The 16,725-nt window shown below is 43.3% G+C and overlaps 1 protein-coding gene across 2 annotated transcripts in view; it reads right to left on the bottom strand.

Moving 5' to 3' along the window:
• The window catches only part of SH3BGRL2 (SH3 domain binding glutamate rich protein like 2), a 200,557-nt gene extending 185,442 nt beyond the window's left edge, over positions 1–15,115 (bottom strand). The window contains exon 1 of one of the 2 annotated variants that reach the window (XM_086926542.1): positions 14,941–15,115. In XM_086926542.1, coding sequence (XP_086782668.1) covers positions 14,941–14,985 — 45 coding nt within the window. In that variant the 5' untranslated portion in view covers positions 14,986–15,115. The remainder of the gene's footprint in view (positions 1–14,940) is intronic. The other variant, XM_086926543.1, reaches the window with a different exon arrangement.
• Positions 15,116–16,725: the final 1,610 nt, after the last annotated feature.

The raw sequence follows: 16,725 nt of genomic DNA, 5'->3' as shown, positions 1-16,725 counted from the left end.
TTACCATACTTTTAATAAGAACATAAACATTGCACTAACCTAGTCTGGCTGCACGGTTGCACTATTGAAATCTATGACCCCCTCAAATCTGAAGCTCTATCTAAAGAACCGGACCTCAAGATTAAGCTACGAGTTAGATTTAGACCACTGCTCTCGGCTGAAACATTATGCACACTTTGCAGACAAACAATATAAAACTCTACAACGGTACATACGTTTTTCATTAGAGCACATGGTCAGGTGTACCATAATTTAAATGAGGCTAGGGATCCTACCTTTAAAGACAGTGACTTTTAAATGGGACAAATCGGATAATTCCACAAAAATCTGTGATTTATGTAATGGAGGACAGCAGGGTTTCGTACATGTGTTATTAATCTGTCCAAACTCTATTTTGGTAGAGGTCCGGCGCCGGCATATAAAGCCCATATGTTTTAGACAATCTTAGATCTGTAAAAAGTTTAATTGAGTTTTGTAAATCTCCACCTGATGAATTTACTTGTTATAATTTATATACGTTTTTTAAAGTTTTTTTTTAAAACTGTTTTAATATTGAATAAGACAACTGCTTTATTATTTTCTAATCATGTATTTGTGGACCTCAGTTGAGGTCTAAATCAAAATCAAATTCAATACAAATTCTGAAGTGTTCACCACAGCAAATACACTCAGATAAAAATCTGACTGAGAGGGATCATGCAATGCTGAACAAAAGAGTTCAAAATCCCTGTGAGATTGCGGGGAGGAGATCCTAAATTTTGTCAACACATTAGAAGAGCCAGTGGATTAGGAGGGACCTTAATGGTACCCCTCATTAGATATATATTTTAAATAGATATTAAATTGCAGACTTATGTGAACTAATGGTAGGGTATACAAATGATTTAGAATTTGGCAGGGTCTTTGCAGTGTTAATGAGTTCACAGTCCTGAGCTCAAGTTTAGTGTTATACCCCCACCTCAACATTAGACACTAAGGGGCACTTGCATCAACATTTCATTTTGCAATTCCTTATTTGCGAAGAAATCGCAATTGAGGAATCGCAAAATGCAATGCATCAATTAAAATCGCTATTTTTTGTGAATCTGTAAAAATCGCAATTTCTACAGATTCGCATGGATTTTGAGAATCTATTTGCGAATTCGCATTTTGCGAATTCGCAAACTGCGAATTTTTATGCATGCACTTTTTTTTAACAAAAATGTGCGAATCCTTAACTTTGGTAAAATTTTAAGGAATCGCAAAACGAATTGCGAATCCTTAAATTGCGAAATCAAACAAATGATGCATCCCAAAAATTGAAATTGCATTCGCAAACTGACGATTTTTGCGATTCGCACCATTTGCGAATGCAATTTACAATGATGCATGTGCCCCTATGCAACTTAGCTAAAACGCGATACATTTTTGTTCCTTTTTTTGTTTTACTCCATTGGACAAAAAAAGGTTGGGAGCTGTAATATTATCCATATCATCACCCTAGGTACGGACCAGATTACAAGATTAAATATATTTAACTTGGAAGCAATACTTATTTGGATGGCCACAGTACATTAGGGGCAAGGCAGCCAGTCCGGTCAGGGTAGTTAATGGTAAAAATGGAAAGTCAAGCGATTTAACTAAGAGGGTTTATCAAGTTGTTTTATTGATTAATTATGCAAAAAGCACACATGCAGGCAAAGACACTGCGCGGAGAGCTGGCACAACTTTGAGAGTAGATATTCAGTGATAAGCATGTTGTTTCCCATCTTCATTCAGTAGTCCCAGATGCGCTATATCGAACGTCCTAACTTGATAAATATTTTAGGGGCAAGCTAAAACAGAACACATGCTGGACCTACTGATGCCTCGTTTGTCCCCCGCAGAATGTAAATCTGGAGGATGAGGTTACCTGGGACAAGCTGCGTGCAGCCCTATAGCGGCCTCTGGCAGTTAAGGTGCCGGGACCTATCGATTTCCCAGCAGAGTTTTTGCACCTGGTGTGGCCTCAGACCGGTCCATTGATGCTGGAAACCTTTAAGAAGGCTTTACTGAGAGGAGAGTTGCCAACAAATCTACGAACAGCTGCCCTGGTCGTAGAGCCCTGCTTTTAATTGGCTTTAGGAAGGCCTTTGTCTCTGTAGATTGGGAATATTTATTTGCCTCTCTGCCTCGTTTGGAGTTCGGGCCGAAGTTTGTTGGCTATGTGAGCCTGCCTTATACCAATCTTAAGGCCAAGTTGCCCGTTGGGAGAGTGACCACAGATTGGTTCCAGATAGAAAGAGGCATCTGTCAGGGTGGCTCTTTATCCCCTTTGTTGCTCGCTAGTGATTGAGCCCCTGGCGACATGGGTATGAGTGGATGTGTTTATCCGGGGTTTCCAATGGTCCAGAGAGTAGTGATGGAATCTTGTAATATGCTGGTGATGTCCTGCTGCTATTGGAGGATCCAGAGTCATTAGGACCCAGAGATTCTCCAAACCCTGCAGATCCTCTGATCATATTCTGGTCTAAAAGTGAACAAGAGTGGATCTTGGGGTCTGGAATGCAACTATGAAATCCATGGGATGGGCAGGAAGGCTGGTGCTGGAGACTCCACAGTGGCGGGGCAACAGGCTCCCACAAGTAGCAGCCCTTTGTGGTTTCTCTGCCTGGGACACCACAGGCATTTCCACATTGGGGGGACATGATGCACGGCGGGCCATTTAAGTCCTTACAAAACCTACAGGCAGAATATGACATGCACCGGATACAATTTTTCTGTTGCCTCAAGCTCCGCCATGCACTCATACTGATCATACAGTCAGGGGAGGCCATCCCCGAATACTCCCCCCCCCCTAGAAGCAATAATGATTCTTACGAACATTAAAGATCATAAATTGGCTAAGATTTATCAAATTTTTTAAGCAACTTGCCGGATCCGAAGCTGGGTGAGAGAAGGGAGGGGGTGCTGGGACTGATGGATTGTGTGGATTGGAGAGAAGCATGGAAGCCCCTAGAGAGGTGGTAATATTAATCCAATTTAGGATTGATACAGCTTAAGTTACTTCATCGAGTTTACCACACCAAAGAAAGGTTGCACCTTATGGGCCTGATAGCCACAGGGAAGTGTCTGAAGTGCGACGATCCACAAGCAGACATACCCCATACATTCTGGCACTGCCCCTCACTTTCAAACTTCTGGAACAGGATCCTGGGTCAGTTGGAGGGTGTGTTGGGCTGGAACATCCCCAGTGATCCCAAAACATATCATTTTGCAAATCACAGACGACTTAGAGGGCAACATATCAAAGGGCATTGCTCTGGCTGGGCTCAATCTTTGCTAAACGAGATACTGTGCAGACCAGGAAAGACATGGTGGCTCCTCCCATACAGACAAGAGTTAAGGGTATATACTTCTGTATGGGATTGCAACGCCAGATTTATTTGGCGAGGGGGGTAACCTTAGAAACACTATAAAGTTTGGAAGGAATGCGCCAGATACAGGTGTATACTGAAGGAATCTTCAACAACCAGACCATGGTCCATTTTTGGGGATACGTTCTTATGCAGCCTTAAAACACACTGTTTTCACATGGAATGAGAGGCCCAGAATTTGCTATTTAGCCCAGGGCTGTTGTGCCATGTTTTCCTGTGCTATTGCTTTGTTGCTCAGGTGTCACGTCATAAATGATGATGTACCTGATGTCTTGTTGCCGCATGTTATGTTCTACTACCGAGAACGGTTTTTAAAACCAAGAAAAATGTTTTTAAAAGGTTTTGGAAAAAAAAAAAAAAGATAAAAGCAGGAATGCTACACTTTGCCATCAGAGGATAACTCATCCAAAAATGAGGATTAGGCCTAGCAGGTTGTATGGGTATTTAAAGCGTCATCAATAAACTACCACAAGCCTCTAAAATACTGTGATAGATCGCAGATGAAGGGACACCTGAACCAAAAACATTTATTTAACTAAAGTTTTATATTTTAGCAGTTGCAGCATGGATAAACCCGCATTTACAAAGCGAACAGCAATGTACGGTCCTTTCAAAATAACTGCTGGTTCACAACGAATAGCATACTACCCTATATATTAAGAGGTGACAAAAAGAGAGATATACGTCACTAGAATACAGTATAGTATTCAGCCAAAATTCGGGCAGGGGGATGTGGTCAAATTAGTGTTAGGCCAGAGAATGTCAGGTGAAGACATGAATGCACAAGGTCCGCATACAGCTAAGGATTATATACAAAGGTTGTATTGGACATTTGTTGATGGCTACAACATATAACATTGACAATTTCTTAATGAGGCACCCGATTCTTAATAAATGATATGGTTAGCTGTTAATATCACACGAAAAGGTCTAATTATAATGTTATGATACTAATATGTAAAATAAAACTAGAGTTCTTATTGTGTACAAATACAGCCAACTTTTAGCCCTATAAAAAAATGGGCAGAAGTTTAATTAACACAAGTCACAAGACTAATATGTAAACAAAAATCCTAACAAGCCACAAGTCTAAATGGAAGACCAAGATGATCAGGTCCTTAGGGTGTCTTCCCCCAACGGTGCTTCGGGCAAGTAGTGCAGTCCAGTGGGCATGGTGAAAGGAAAGGTTAGTTGAATCGGAGGAGGGGTTTGGCTTGGGTGACAGTCTAGGTAGAAAGTATTGGTAGCACTTAATGTTAGGGTGTAGTCCTGCAGGGGTGTGTTTTATCTGCCCATGACTGCTTCACCGTTTGAGTTTGTATTAGGGTTGGAAGACAGTACAGCAATAAGGAGGCACTAGGTTTTCTTTGGGCTACAGATAGGTAAGACTTAATAAAACCATGGGTGCTCGGCCATGCCTGGGTGGGCCAGGCCAGATCCAGGAAGAAGGAGGCTGGTGGCATTGCAGGAAATGTTTTGGTGTACTTGCTGTTTCGTGGGAGAGCTAGACTTCTGCAAGTTAGTGGGGAAAAACGCAATTTTCGCTGGTGCACCTTTCTGGCACGAAGTGAAACAAAACAATGTACCTCAAGTTAAGAAGGTATCAAGAGTAGCGGCAGGGAGGAACGGGCAGTGGTGTAGGTTGTTAAGTGGAGTTTGTGCCCCCGCAGTGACCGCATCTAAAGGGCCCATTACCTGATGAGCAGCCACAAAGGATGCTGTTACATTGGACAGGGGAGGGGCAGAGGAGGAGAAAGGGCGGGCCATATTAGTCCTGTGCTGCGAGCTCACAGTGCTACAGGCGGCGCTACATTAATGTGTTAGCAATACTAAGGGATTTGTCGATGAGTTTTAAAGTGCAGGAGGGAGGAAACATGTTCTCCCTCAATTTGCAAACAAATATAAGGTGGCCACAATAGATCAGCAAATGGTTAAGAAGGAGTCATCTCAAGGGACGCAATGGGCAAAAAACACATAACAAAAGGTGTGAGTGGCAGTAAAAATGAGTCAGTAGAAGACTATACACAGATTAAATGGCAAGAAAGCCTGGAGGGTGAGGAGGCTTTTGAAGATCTAGGTCCATTTACTGACGATTTAGGAGAGGAGGTAGAGCCTCAAAAAGTCCAACACAGAGGTGAGTGGATAGGGATCCTTCAGATGGGAGTCGAACTAGTGAGCTGAGAGACTGGACAGGGCCAGAACACCCCCAGGTTGGAGTGACAAGAGGGACCTTAAGAGGAATGATTCTGGCAAGTAATGCTAGTGATTGTTGGCAATTAAAATCACCCATCCCCACAATCGAGGTGTTCTTGGTTAAGTCTACACCCAGAAAGGATGTAAATTTCTTGAATTTCTCTAAAGCGAAATCCAAGTTAGATTTACATCTGAGTGGTAGGTATGGCCATTGAGATTACAGATAATAAAATTGTAGATTTATCTGAAAAAGTAAGTAGGACCGCCCCTACATTTGGACAGTCGGTCTCCACCTCGTCAATAAAACAATTTAATGCTAATGAAATTATGATGCACAGGCCTTGGCTCCTCCCGAAGGGGATGATATCACTGGTCAACAAAAGTGAGCAAAACCTTCTAAGAAGGGGCGGTCTTAAGAGACCAGGTTTACAGAAAGGCCAACATTTGGAAATATTTGAGCAAATCTAGCCGTTAGGTCCTTAGACTGGGCTTCAAGCCTTGAAAAAACCCAAACTAATCACTGGTATCAGGCCCGGTGAGGTGACCCACAGCCTCCTCTCCCATCTTTATCACATTATCCCCAGACTTAGAGGGAGATAGTCAATCTACCCATTCAAGAGAATCAAGGACCTCAAACCTATTAGAAGAGGTAAAAGGGCCGTTCTGCACCCTAGTAGGCTTAATGCATGTCACTTGAGGATCCTGAAATGACTTGGGAAAATGAGAACCAGGGGTACTATACAATCACCATTAAACATCTTGGGGCCACGCCCAACCCACCCTGTGTCGCACCAGGTTTGTGTATAAATGCGGACATCAGTAAATCACTTTATTCTTAAGCCGTGGGAACCCCTCATGGGCATTTGGTTTAAGTGTGTGGGGGGGGGCGTCCACTAAGATCACCACATTATAGTGTGCAATTGGGCTGAAGATCTAAATAATCACCCCTAGGGTAAGAACTCCCAGAGTTCATCCCAGACACGTGCTCAGTATGAGCTGTATTTGAGTAGACAGGATGATGTCATGTCTTGATACCAGAGAGTGAAACAGGGCAGCTCTATTAGAAGTGCCATGATTTGATGTATCATGACAGATATTAGCCAATTGAGTGCTCCCTTGTTTGGTATATGGAAAAGTGGGTACAGAGCATATAGGGATTGTCTGGGTGGGCATGGAGGCTGTGTAGTGGGGTGGGGGGGGACAACTCCTATTGGCGTGAACATCTGTGATGAACCCCCGGAGCTAGGTGAACTGGCCGTACAAATAGACCAAACGTTACACAGATATGGTTATTACAGGATTGTCTAACCAAGAGGTTTTCAATTTAGCTATTATTTGTGGCAATAAGGTCCATCACCCTTAAATTTAAAGAGAGGACAACAACTTTAACAGTCTTGAATTCAGTTCCAAGGATTACAACGATGCTCTTAATATCATCCAGACAGCCAATATCGGCGGGATCAGTGACCGAATCAACTTTTGTTTGCACCGTAGATCCATTCGGATCAGTAGGAACAATGTCACAAATAACTAAGGGTGACGAGATGGCACAGGAATCATAAACAGGTGGTACCACTACTGCTAAATAGCCATCAGTGAGAATAAGAAACAGGCGCAACAACAATGTCCAAAGCCCTTGACTCCCTCTCCAAAATTGTGTCAGCACTACATCTTTATAGTTTGGGCGGTCACTCATATGTTTTCCCTTCCCTTGACATAACTGATGGATCTTATTTTTGGCTCTTCTGGGTGCAGGCATAACCGGGATAGATCTCCCGCTATCAAGCATATCCTCAACCTCAACGATCAGTTAATCTATTACTTGTAGGACACAGTTTTCTGCTGGATGATGCCTTGCTGATTAGAGTTCCTTCTCCACACCCAAGGAGTTGTCTATAGCTTTCCGTTTGCCCACGACACATTAAAGTAGTAAGGGCAATAAGAGAGACCAGTCTTGTCACGCAACAGCAAGCAGTAAATTAGTTAAGCCAGAAACATGAAACCCCCAGACAGGCAAAAGCCCCACAAAAATAGGTTTACCAGTCAATGTCCAGCCTATACAGTGTAGAGAGCCAAGGGGGTGGCCCTGCCTCTTTCTGAGGGTGCAGGACTGGCCTTCCCTTGACCCGAGCTTCGCCCGGGCACGGCCTGTTAACTTCCTGTGCTGCTGGAGCAATGTCAACGCTGATAAGTACTATGGCTCCTCCCCCTGCTCCTCGCGGAAAGCGCCTCCTAGTGCTGCAGGTTTATGGGGTATGGAGTCCCCGGTGAGGCTGACAAACAGTCCTGCTATCCAACAAGATCATTGTGGGCTACTTACTATACATGGACTGAAGTATGTAACGACCGGATTCTCAGGACAGGCAGCTCACCAACCGTGGCTAACCCAATCGTCACGTAACGACACTCTTCTCAGGCCACTATTTACAAGATATCTAGAATACTCACCTGAGAAAGTGAAAAGAAGCTATTTACAAGCATATGTAGTTAAACATACTACTAACATCTAAGGAATTCCATATCTTATCCTATAATCACCTCACTTTATATTCTTTAACGTCACCCGACGATGTCTTAATAGTCTCACGACTGTCTATGCTATGTGGGGTAGCTCTATCAACAAATTGGGCATTCCTGCTTAGGAGATTGCATCCATCCCCGATCCTGAGTAGTGTACCTAGTTATCAACAGTTACCTGCAAGTGGGGGTGTCTCCCAGCCCTCTATACATCAGCATCTGGTCAAAAGGGAACTCTTTACTCTCTCTCAGAGACAATAAACAAACAGGATTGCAAACTGGGGTCTCTTTATTACAATGACAAAATGACAAGGATCTAAATGACTAATGCTCTATATAGCGCAATGATTGAATCCAAACATCAACACATACATTTATATAAAGAACTGAAAAGTAAAGATGGTTAATCATGGCATACAAATAGATAGCTGAAAGAAAAGTGATTAGTTGTGAACAGATATAATAAACATTTTAAGAACACCTCACCCTATTAAGAAGGGTCCAACTCTCTGACCCTCTCTGGTGGAATTAGGACTCTCTCCATCACCATGGCACCACCACCAACGGACCAACGTCTGCTGTCTGTTCCTCTCTCTCTGGTGGAATCAGGACTCTCTCTCCTGCACCATCACCAACGTGCTTACTTCTCGCCACTGGTTCAACTGCTCCAAAAGCTCCAACTGGCAGCTCCAACTCTTCTATCTGACTGGCAACTGCTTCAATACATTCTGACAAACTGGCAGCTCCAGCTGACAGTTTCAACTCCAAAGATCATCTCTGACTGCTTCAACTCCAAAGACCAACTGACTGCTCTCTTCAGTTCCAAAAACCATCTGACCACTCTCTTCAGTTCCAAAAACCATCTGACAACTCTGCTCTTCTGTTCTATGATAATATGGGAGGCTTTCTGCTCATGAAAATTTCCAGCAAGCACCCGGCCTCCCACCGAATTCCTGTGCCAAGCCCCGCGATCTCTTCGCTCCCACAGTGGCCGGCTGTGGTTGCGTCTAAAGCCCGAGGAAAAACACATTCCTTCGATAAGGGCCGGTCCTCACCGGTTCCAAACTAGTGAAATAACAACTCAACTCTAAATATCACTTCTGACCTACAAACGCCTCAGACAACTGAGGCAGGAAGACAAGATGGCTGCTCTCTAGTTTAGGCCCTTAGGCCCAAAAAGAGGCAAAATAGGCATAGAATCATGCCAAAGCCAATAGGCAAACCCTACAAATAGGCTGAAATAAAGGATTCATAGCAATATACTGAGATGGCAGTGGACTACTAGTCATCACTAATCCAAATAGGGCAAATTATCCAGTCGTTACAAGTAACTACATTCTTTTGTTACATGAGTATGTACAGAACTAATGACATCTGCATTAAGTGGTGAACTTATATTGGCATTTCAGTTCTTAAGAAATATATTTTGCAGTTGTACAGTAACTTAAATGTGGTTAGGATAGAAGACAGATACTCATAGTAATAGAGGTTGTGGTTATGATATTTAACATACAAATAGTGCTGTGTTTACAGTTGAGGAAAGAAGGAAGATAAAAAAAATAGGGGTTTAGTATTCTCACTTTGAAAGAGAGGCAAGAGAACAAGGGTCTACCAGCTATTTCAAAGATTAAGTACTCATTAAGGGAAGCACAAAGAATCCAGGGATGCACTAATCTGGCAGCAGTTAGTTCTTAACTTCCTGTGTCAAGCCTTACTTCACCGATGGTGGGGGGGGGGGGTTGTTCTTAATACAGACTGATAAGGGCTCTATAGTTCTTTCTATTTGATATAGTAATTTAGCTGTAGGGTAAAACATTTCTCCATGATTTTGGCAAGGAAAGGAAGACTGTTAATCAAGGAAGAAAGAAAAATAAAATCCTCCACACCTCACTTTAAACCATATCCCAAATTGTACTGAGTGACGAATGAGGCGTGCGAGCCGGGCACTTGTTCAGTTGCTTTCCTGAGGGAATTCTGAAAACAATTTGGTCAAATTGCATCTTTTCCTCCTCAACAAAGTTGTTCATAATTGTGGCCAGACTTCTTTCCTTCCTCCTTGTCATTCATCCCCATCCATCCTACTCTCGGATGCCATGGTTGGACTTGGTTCAACTGGTTAAGGATGTAGCTGTGTCATGCATATTAGTGTCTGTAGGTTCAGTCATAGATGTTGTGGATTCAACTGAGTCACACGTAATGACTACATTGCTAGGCAGAGAGATTGACCTGGTCATATACGAGTGAGCAAAATGCAGAAACTGGCCTCGGTTGAGTGTTTCATGACTTACTTCATCATAAATGGTGATGTGGACGTGACTATTTGTGATCTTCTTATACTGGGATATACTGCTTATGACAATGTGAAATGGCATTGTCTTTGATGCCGTTGAATAAAGTCATAGTAGCAGCTCTCCAAGTGATTATTTGTATTCCCACAAAGAAACGGTGGTCTATTTTAATTGCAGGTTCGGGAAGTAATCTTAGTTATGCCTATTAGATAAACTATCTCAATTGTATAACAGCCAGCACATTTTAATTAAATAGGTACAACTCAGGATCCAAAACCCTGAATACACATATGGATATGCATAAGGGGTGCATGTGCTGATGAACAGAAGGTTCCTACGGAGATCGAGAAGCGGTTAAGCATTAGTTATATTTAAGTAACCGCATATACGTGGGATTGTCAAAATTACTTCAAAATTCAACAAACAGATTAGATCTTCGAGCCCACACATTCCCTCACCACGGAGTACAATTGGTTTTAATGTACTCAAAGACCAAGCTGAATGTTTGGGCGTACAGACCATATGACCCAAAAGCAGACCGCGTGCTGCAACATACTCCAGAGACAACTCAATCCACAGCCTCAATTAAATTTACACAAGCGTTAGCTGCTTCATAAAAATAAAAAACAATACCAATAGGTTTGAGTTATATCAAAGAATGGAATGGCTGTATAACAGTTTAGCATTGATAACTTAAATATAATTTACTGGCAGTTAGTTACCTCTTTGCATTCATATCACAAACATCAACACGGGGCGCCATCAGTTGTCCTTGTGTGTTAAATTCTATGCAGCTAATAGCTGGGCAGTTAAACAGAAAACTATCCTCCTGACGTCTCTTAACCTTGCCCTGAAACTTAATGAGGAAGTTTACCGAAGAACATTCCACAGCAGGGACATGAAGAAAACTGTGAAAGGGCTGCTCAAGATGTAAACATTGTGTGCTCTCTGGAGCTGATATGACTGTCGGTGCAAGCTTTGCAGATAGCACGATAGAACCGGGAAACACTACGTGCTACGGGGTGCAGAGTTCAATTGCAACACACCAGGGAATGTGAGGGGAGTCTAAATGCCTGGGCTGCTATGTAGGGTGTGGCACACTACACTGGAGGCCTCTGCCTCATTACTTATTTGCTTGTCTTCAAAATACATCCACCACACTACAGAAGTAAACTGCCCTTAAAAATGGGGAGCAGCTTGCTTCCTTCATCATAGAAGCAAGACAACTGGAGAAAATACCAAATAGGATTTTATATTGTTGAGCTTGGACCCAACTTCCCTTCTATTTCACAACCCTAACGCTGCTGGACACATCTGTACCGCATATTTTACCCTACAGGGTTTCTATGCACGGATAAAACTGGTCTGATGGCTTAGTGCACCCACTGTGCGCCTGTGTTTGACTTCATAGTGACAGGTTCAAATTCCGGCGGGCCCACTCAGTCTTTCATCCTTCTGAGGTCGATACAATGAGTACCGTTTAGTTTGTTAACAATAAGCATCCTATATTCAGCGCCAAGATACCCTTCTGAGTGGACGTGCCCTTTACAAATACACATGTTATGTTACTGTCACATGTAGGGGAGATGTTATTCAAGGTTTTCTTGAAGGCTGCCTGATAAACTGAGTTGTTCTCACGCTCTGGCAGCCTGGATCGAAACAGGCTTACAGCCGTGGGACTTAAGTCTCATTCACCTTATAATTGGTGTAGGTTACAAGAACTCAAAACTTAAAACCAACTAATTAAGAAAAGGGGAAGAATGTTCACTCACGTCAGCTGCAAATAAGAGTCAAACAACACAGGACAAAACCAATATAGAAACTGCAAGACAGCCTGCTCTATCATAGAATAGTCACTTTCTTTCATCAAGTCTATATGGGCATTTTTAGGTTGAATTTACCAAACAACGCAAGCAGTCTTTGAGCAAGACATTGTGGGCTTATAAGGATCATACAAGTGTTTGTAGCCCAGCGATTGCTTACCAGTGGATGGCTTTACTGTCACTCTTATCTGACTGATTTCTATTTGACGATTTCCTTGTTTCAGCCTGTCCATCTTGTGTTAGTCCTGACCAGGGAACATATCCTCTTTACCATCGATGTGATCGGCTGGCTGCTATGCTTCCACTGCTCACTTTTAAGTAAAGGTGTTTTCAGCGGTCTCCCTCGTGTGCTTTTCTCCCTCCCACGTTGCTCTGTTGTACTTGTGCTTCTCTCCACCCACCTCCACTTGGGCTGCCTCTCACCTGTGCCCTTCTCCCCCACCCTCCATGTTGCGCTCTTTCACCTATTATTTTCACTTAAGCCCCTGTTTACTCCCTCGTGTTGCTTCTCCTCAGCCCACTGTGATGCTTTACCCCACCTGCTTATTTTTTTAAAGCACTTTCGCAAGATTTTTGTTATGTACTATCCTTCTCGGATGTTAATACCGTCTCTTTCACTACTCTTAAGAATGTGTTTCCTTCCTTTGTAATCATCAAGTCAGTTAAATTCTTACTTTTCCGTTTTTATTATTTTTTGTTAAGAGGAGGGAAGGGATGCAACGTTATATGTTATTGTAGTTCTAATTATTTGACTAAAGATATCGGCTTAGTTGTAAGTCCCGACAGTTTTTCAATATCGCTGGACACAGGGGTAGGTAGTTGGAATCGCCTCCAGGAGCGCTGGCAGCTATAGAATGATACTGGACCAGGTGGAGAATCAATGGTTTTATGTTGTCTGGTACACAGAGATCACCGAGCCTATATGTGGTGGGGAGGCGCCGTTATGTAATGTGGTAGGTAGACTCTACTAGAGAGCTACTACTGCCGTCTAACGGTTCAGGTGCTGTAGCAGTCGTCTGATGACGCCTACTAATGCCAAGACGCACTTCGCCATGTCAGTGTGCATCCTGCTCTCTTCTGCGGGAAAACTCTATTCAAACGCGCGGTGCCGCTTCCTGGAAAAGGCAATAGGAATGACAGCGCGTGAACGGGCCTAGAAATGGCTTCATATTTTGCACACGTGGTAGAATTACCCTGCGTTATCACCAACAGCAAGTACTTAAAACCCGTACAAAAACACAGGCCGCCCATTTTCCTCTACCACCAGCTAGCACAAGGGCTTAAAGTGATACTGAAGCTGCACTCTGTCAGAGGCTGTCCAATCACTGCCACAATAGGCAAATCAACATTTAGCAATCTTTGGGTGGCTACAAAACCTCTTTACAAGAATCATATTGCAGCTAGGTCAGAGTTTCCATTAAAATGTTTAGTTTCTCAACAATGTATTGGTTTCTCGTCTGCAAAAGTGGCAGATTAAGAGAACGACCTCATCGCGTGGCATAGCAGTTAAGACCAGAAGCCGACATGAGGTTAGACATCAGAACGGAGACAAAAGGATTGTCATATTATGATTGAACTGCCTACCTGTGCAGTCAGCAAACCTGGCCCACATTACAAGTGTGATACCCTGCAAGTTTTTTCTCTCTATCCCTCGTTTAATAACCTTAGCTGTCAAAAAATGGTCCAGTCTTTACAGAAACCTAATATTAAGCACAACTATAAGACCAAGATTTGATGTAACCTTGGAGTTCTGACAATGGTTTTCTCTTCAGAGTGAGAAGCATGCAAGGTCTTCATTCGCGTATTATTAACGTTAACATACCAAGTTTCACAATAAGGGTACATTTGACGAGTAAGCAGCTGTGCAATGTTGACATTTCTCACAACAACGCCCTTTTGAAGTCAGGAATCATTTTCGCTTTTACATAACTAGCAACCCCTGTAAAATGGGAGACTGCAACCAGGAGATTGAACAAGCCCTTGGTTCAACAATCTACAAGAATTCGTTATCAGCCAGTAGCCACTTGGTTGCAGACACTATTTTGTAGGTGAGGCGGGTCACAGCATTGTAAAGCACGTGGCAAATGACACACTCGTTGCTGCCCGGACAAGGAACAAGACTCCGCTCCCTCATAGCACCTGCCAAAGTAAACCAATTTTGAGGTAGATCTGTGCACAGTTAAAACGCGATGAAAAATACATTCAGTAATATGCAAAAGGCGGACCTGAAACTACATGCACTCAAACATATATACGGAACCTCGCGACCGAAATACCAAAGTAAACAACTCTATCGATCGATACACTAAAGCACATGAAGTGCGTGTGCGCAACACGCAGGTTTCCCGCAGGGACGGGACTTATTCAGCCTCACACGCCATAGGTCATTCAATTGGAACAGTTTAACTAGGCGAGGTCTGTGACACGTTCTGTATTTTGGGGCGCGTACTTCAAAGAAGGCACGCATTTTTAACATTAGGATCAATATAGGTATCCCCAAAATAAAGGCATGCCTTACGTATAAACACTGGAACTGGTGGAAATAACTGGAGCAGATAATACAGACACAACCATGAACCCGCGCATACCACCCGGCTCGAGGAGAGAGAGCCACACGCCGCAGAGGTGACTGTCACAGCCAACTGCCTTGATCCGGAGGCTCATCCCCGCCGCCGCAGGTGGCGGGAAGAGAGAACTCATGACCCCATTCGCTTAAGGACTCACCAGCACCGAGGATGACGAGGAGGCAACAAACACTCTGATCCCCATCCTGAACTCCTCCACCTAGCCTTCTCTCGGACCTTGCGAGAGACTCAGTCCCGTGCGACTCTCCGCTCTGCACAGCCTGTGCTACTGGAGGAAAGAGCATCGGAGGCGGGCGGATCAACGAAACTGCCCAGCAATTCCCCCCCCGCCCTGTTGGGATGGAGCCGCCCAGCCCCAGCGCGGACCGGCGGACTTGTGGGAGGTGTAGTTCCTGCTGCCTCATGACGTGAAAGTGAAAGAGAGCCGAAACTTTATTTCCCAAGCGTTTATTCTTGTGGGTCTGGTCATCGCCAGTAACGTCTTTACAAACAAGCATTGGTAAATGCATTAGGTTTCGTCTATGTGATTAATAATAAGCAGTTTTTTTGTTGTAAGTCTCATATTTCAATGACATCCGACTGGGTGCTGTGGAACTTCCTTGTCTAGAATTTAGAAGTATGTGATTGTTGATAGTTAGATAATATCCTTGTTTAGCCAGTGGATTTCTGTAAGAGTTGGGTATGTATGTATGTGCCTATGTGGTATTCCTACAACACACCACTACCCGAAAGGACAGGAGCACTGTGGGTTAAGCATTCAAGGAGAGTTAGCTACTCACCCTTCGATGTGAGGCTCACCATTATGAGGTCTGAATCTTGTAGAAGTATTGTCAACACACTTTGATGCCTGATGCTTTTGGGCATGGATCCTTGGCATTTGCTCTTTCATCTTAGTTATTCCCAGCCAATACCTATCTATTTTGATGCACTGGTAAACGACAATATACTGCTTGTTTTCTTATCCTAATTAGTGCACAGTACCCTCAAATGATCCTTTTTGCTTTAGTGGATTGACTTCACTTGTGTTAGGGTAGGTTTCTATTAAAAAGAAAGTGAAAACAGACCGTGTTCACTCATTTATATTGTGCAGGTATTTCTACACTGCAAACTTACATGTGAACTTGAATTTTAAGAACACACTCAATTGAAATACATACAGGATAACAGTTATAACCATCTCTAGTCCCTAAACTTATTCAAAACATGCTTACAATTACTTCCAACAATCTTAGTTTTCAGAATCGTACTATAATTTGTGTGCATCTAAATTCACAAAAACTGTAAAGAAGAGATTATGAGCTGCAGGATGCAAAATGTGTGCAACTACACCCCTATTGAAAGAACACTGAAGAGTCACTGAAGAGTTCTATGTAAAATGGTCCAAATAACCAGGGCTTGTGTTAACAACATCTGTGCTGTAACTGGGGTGTGGGCTCCTTAGTTCCCACAGCACTCTTGTTACCTGTGGCACCTTATTGCTGTATACAATTCATGTGGGATTTTAAGCATATGGTACAGATGCAGACATTTTCGAATAAAACACTGAAATGTAAACAGAACGGTGTGCTCTTGGCTTGCCTCACATTTGCTGTTCAGAAGTTTAATCTTCTGTGTTAGGAGTGAGTCATGTGAAAACAGGGCTCTACGGATGTCAAACCAAAACAAAACTCGTCAAGCTCAAGGGCATGGGTTCCTCATGACGCAAATTTAATGCAAACATGTCTCTCCACGCATAACAGTGATATGAAACAGGCAACAGTGGGAAAGAACAAGTACTGAAGGGGACGCCTGCTTGTGCCCCGGGAGAATGGTGGAGTGCACGTGATGTCACTAGATAGTGCATGCTTTGTTGGGAGCGCGGAGAAGGATTACCTCTACGTCCCTCGTCCTCGACCCAGTCATAACACATGAGGTATTCCACCCG

This window comes from Lissotriton vulgaris, chromosome 6 (genome assembly GCF_964263255.1).
Source record: "Lissotriton vulgaris chromosome 6, aLisVul1.2, whole genome shotgun sequence".
NCBI lineage: Eukaryota > Metazoa > Chordata > Amphibia > Caudata > Salamandridae > Lissotriton > Lissotriton vulgaris.
This window is presented reverse-complemented; position numbering and strand designations above follow the sequence as displayed.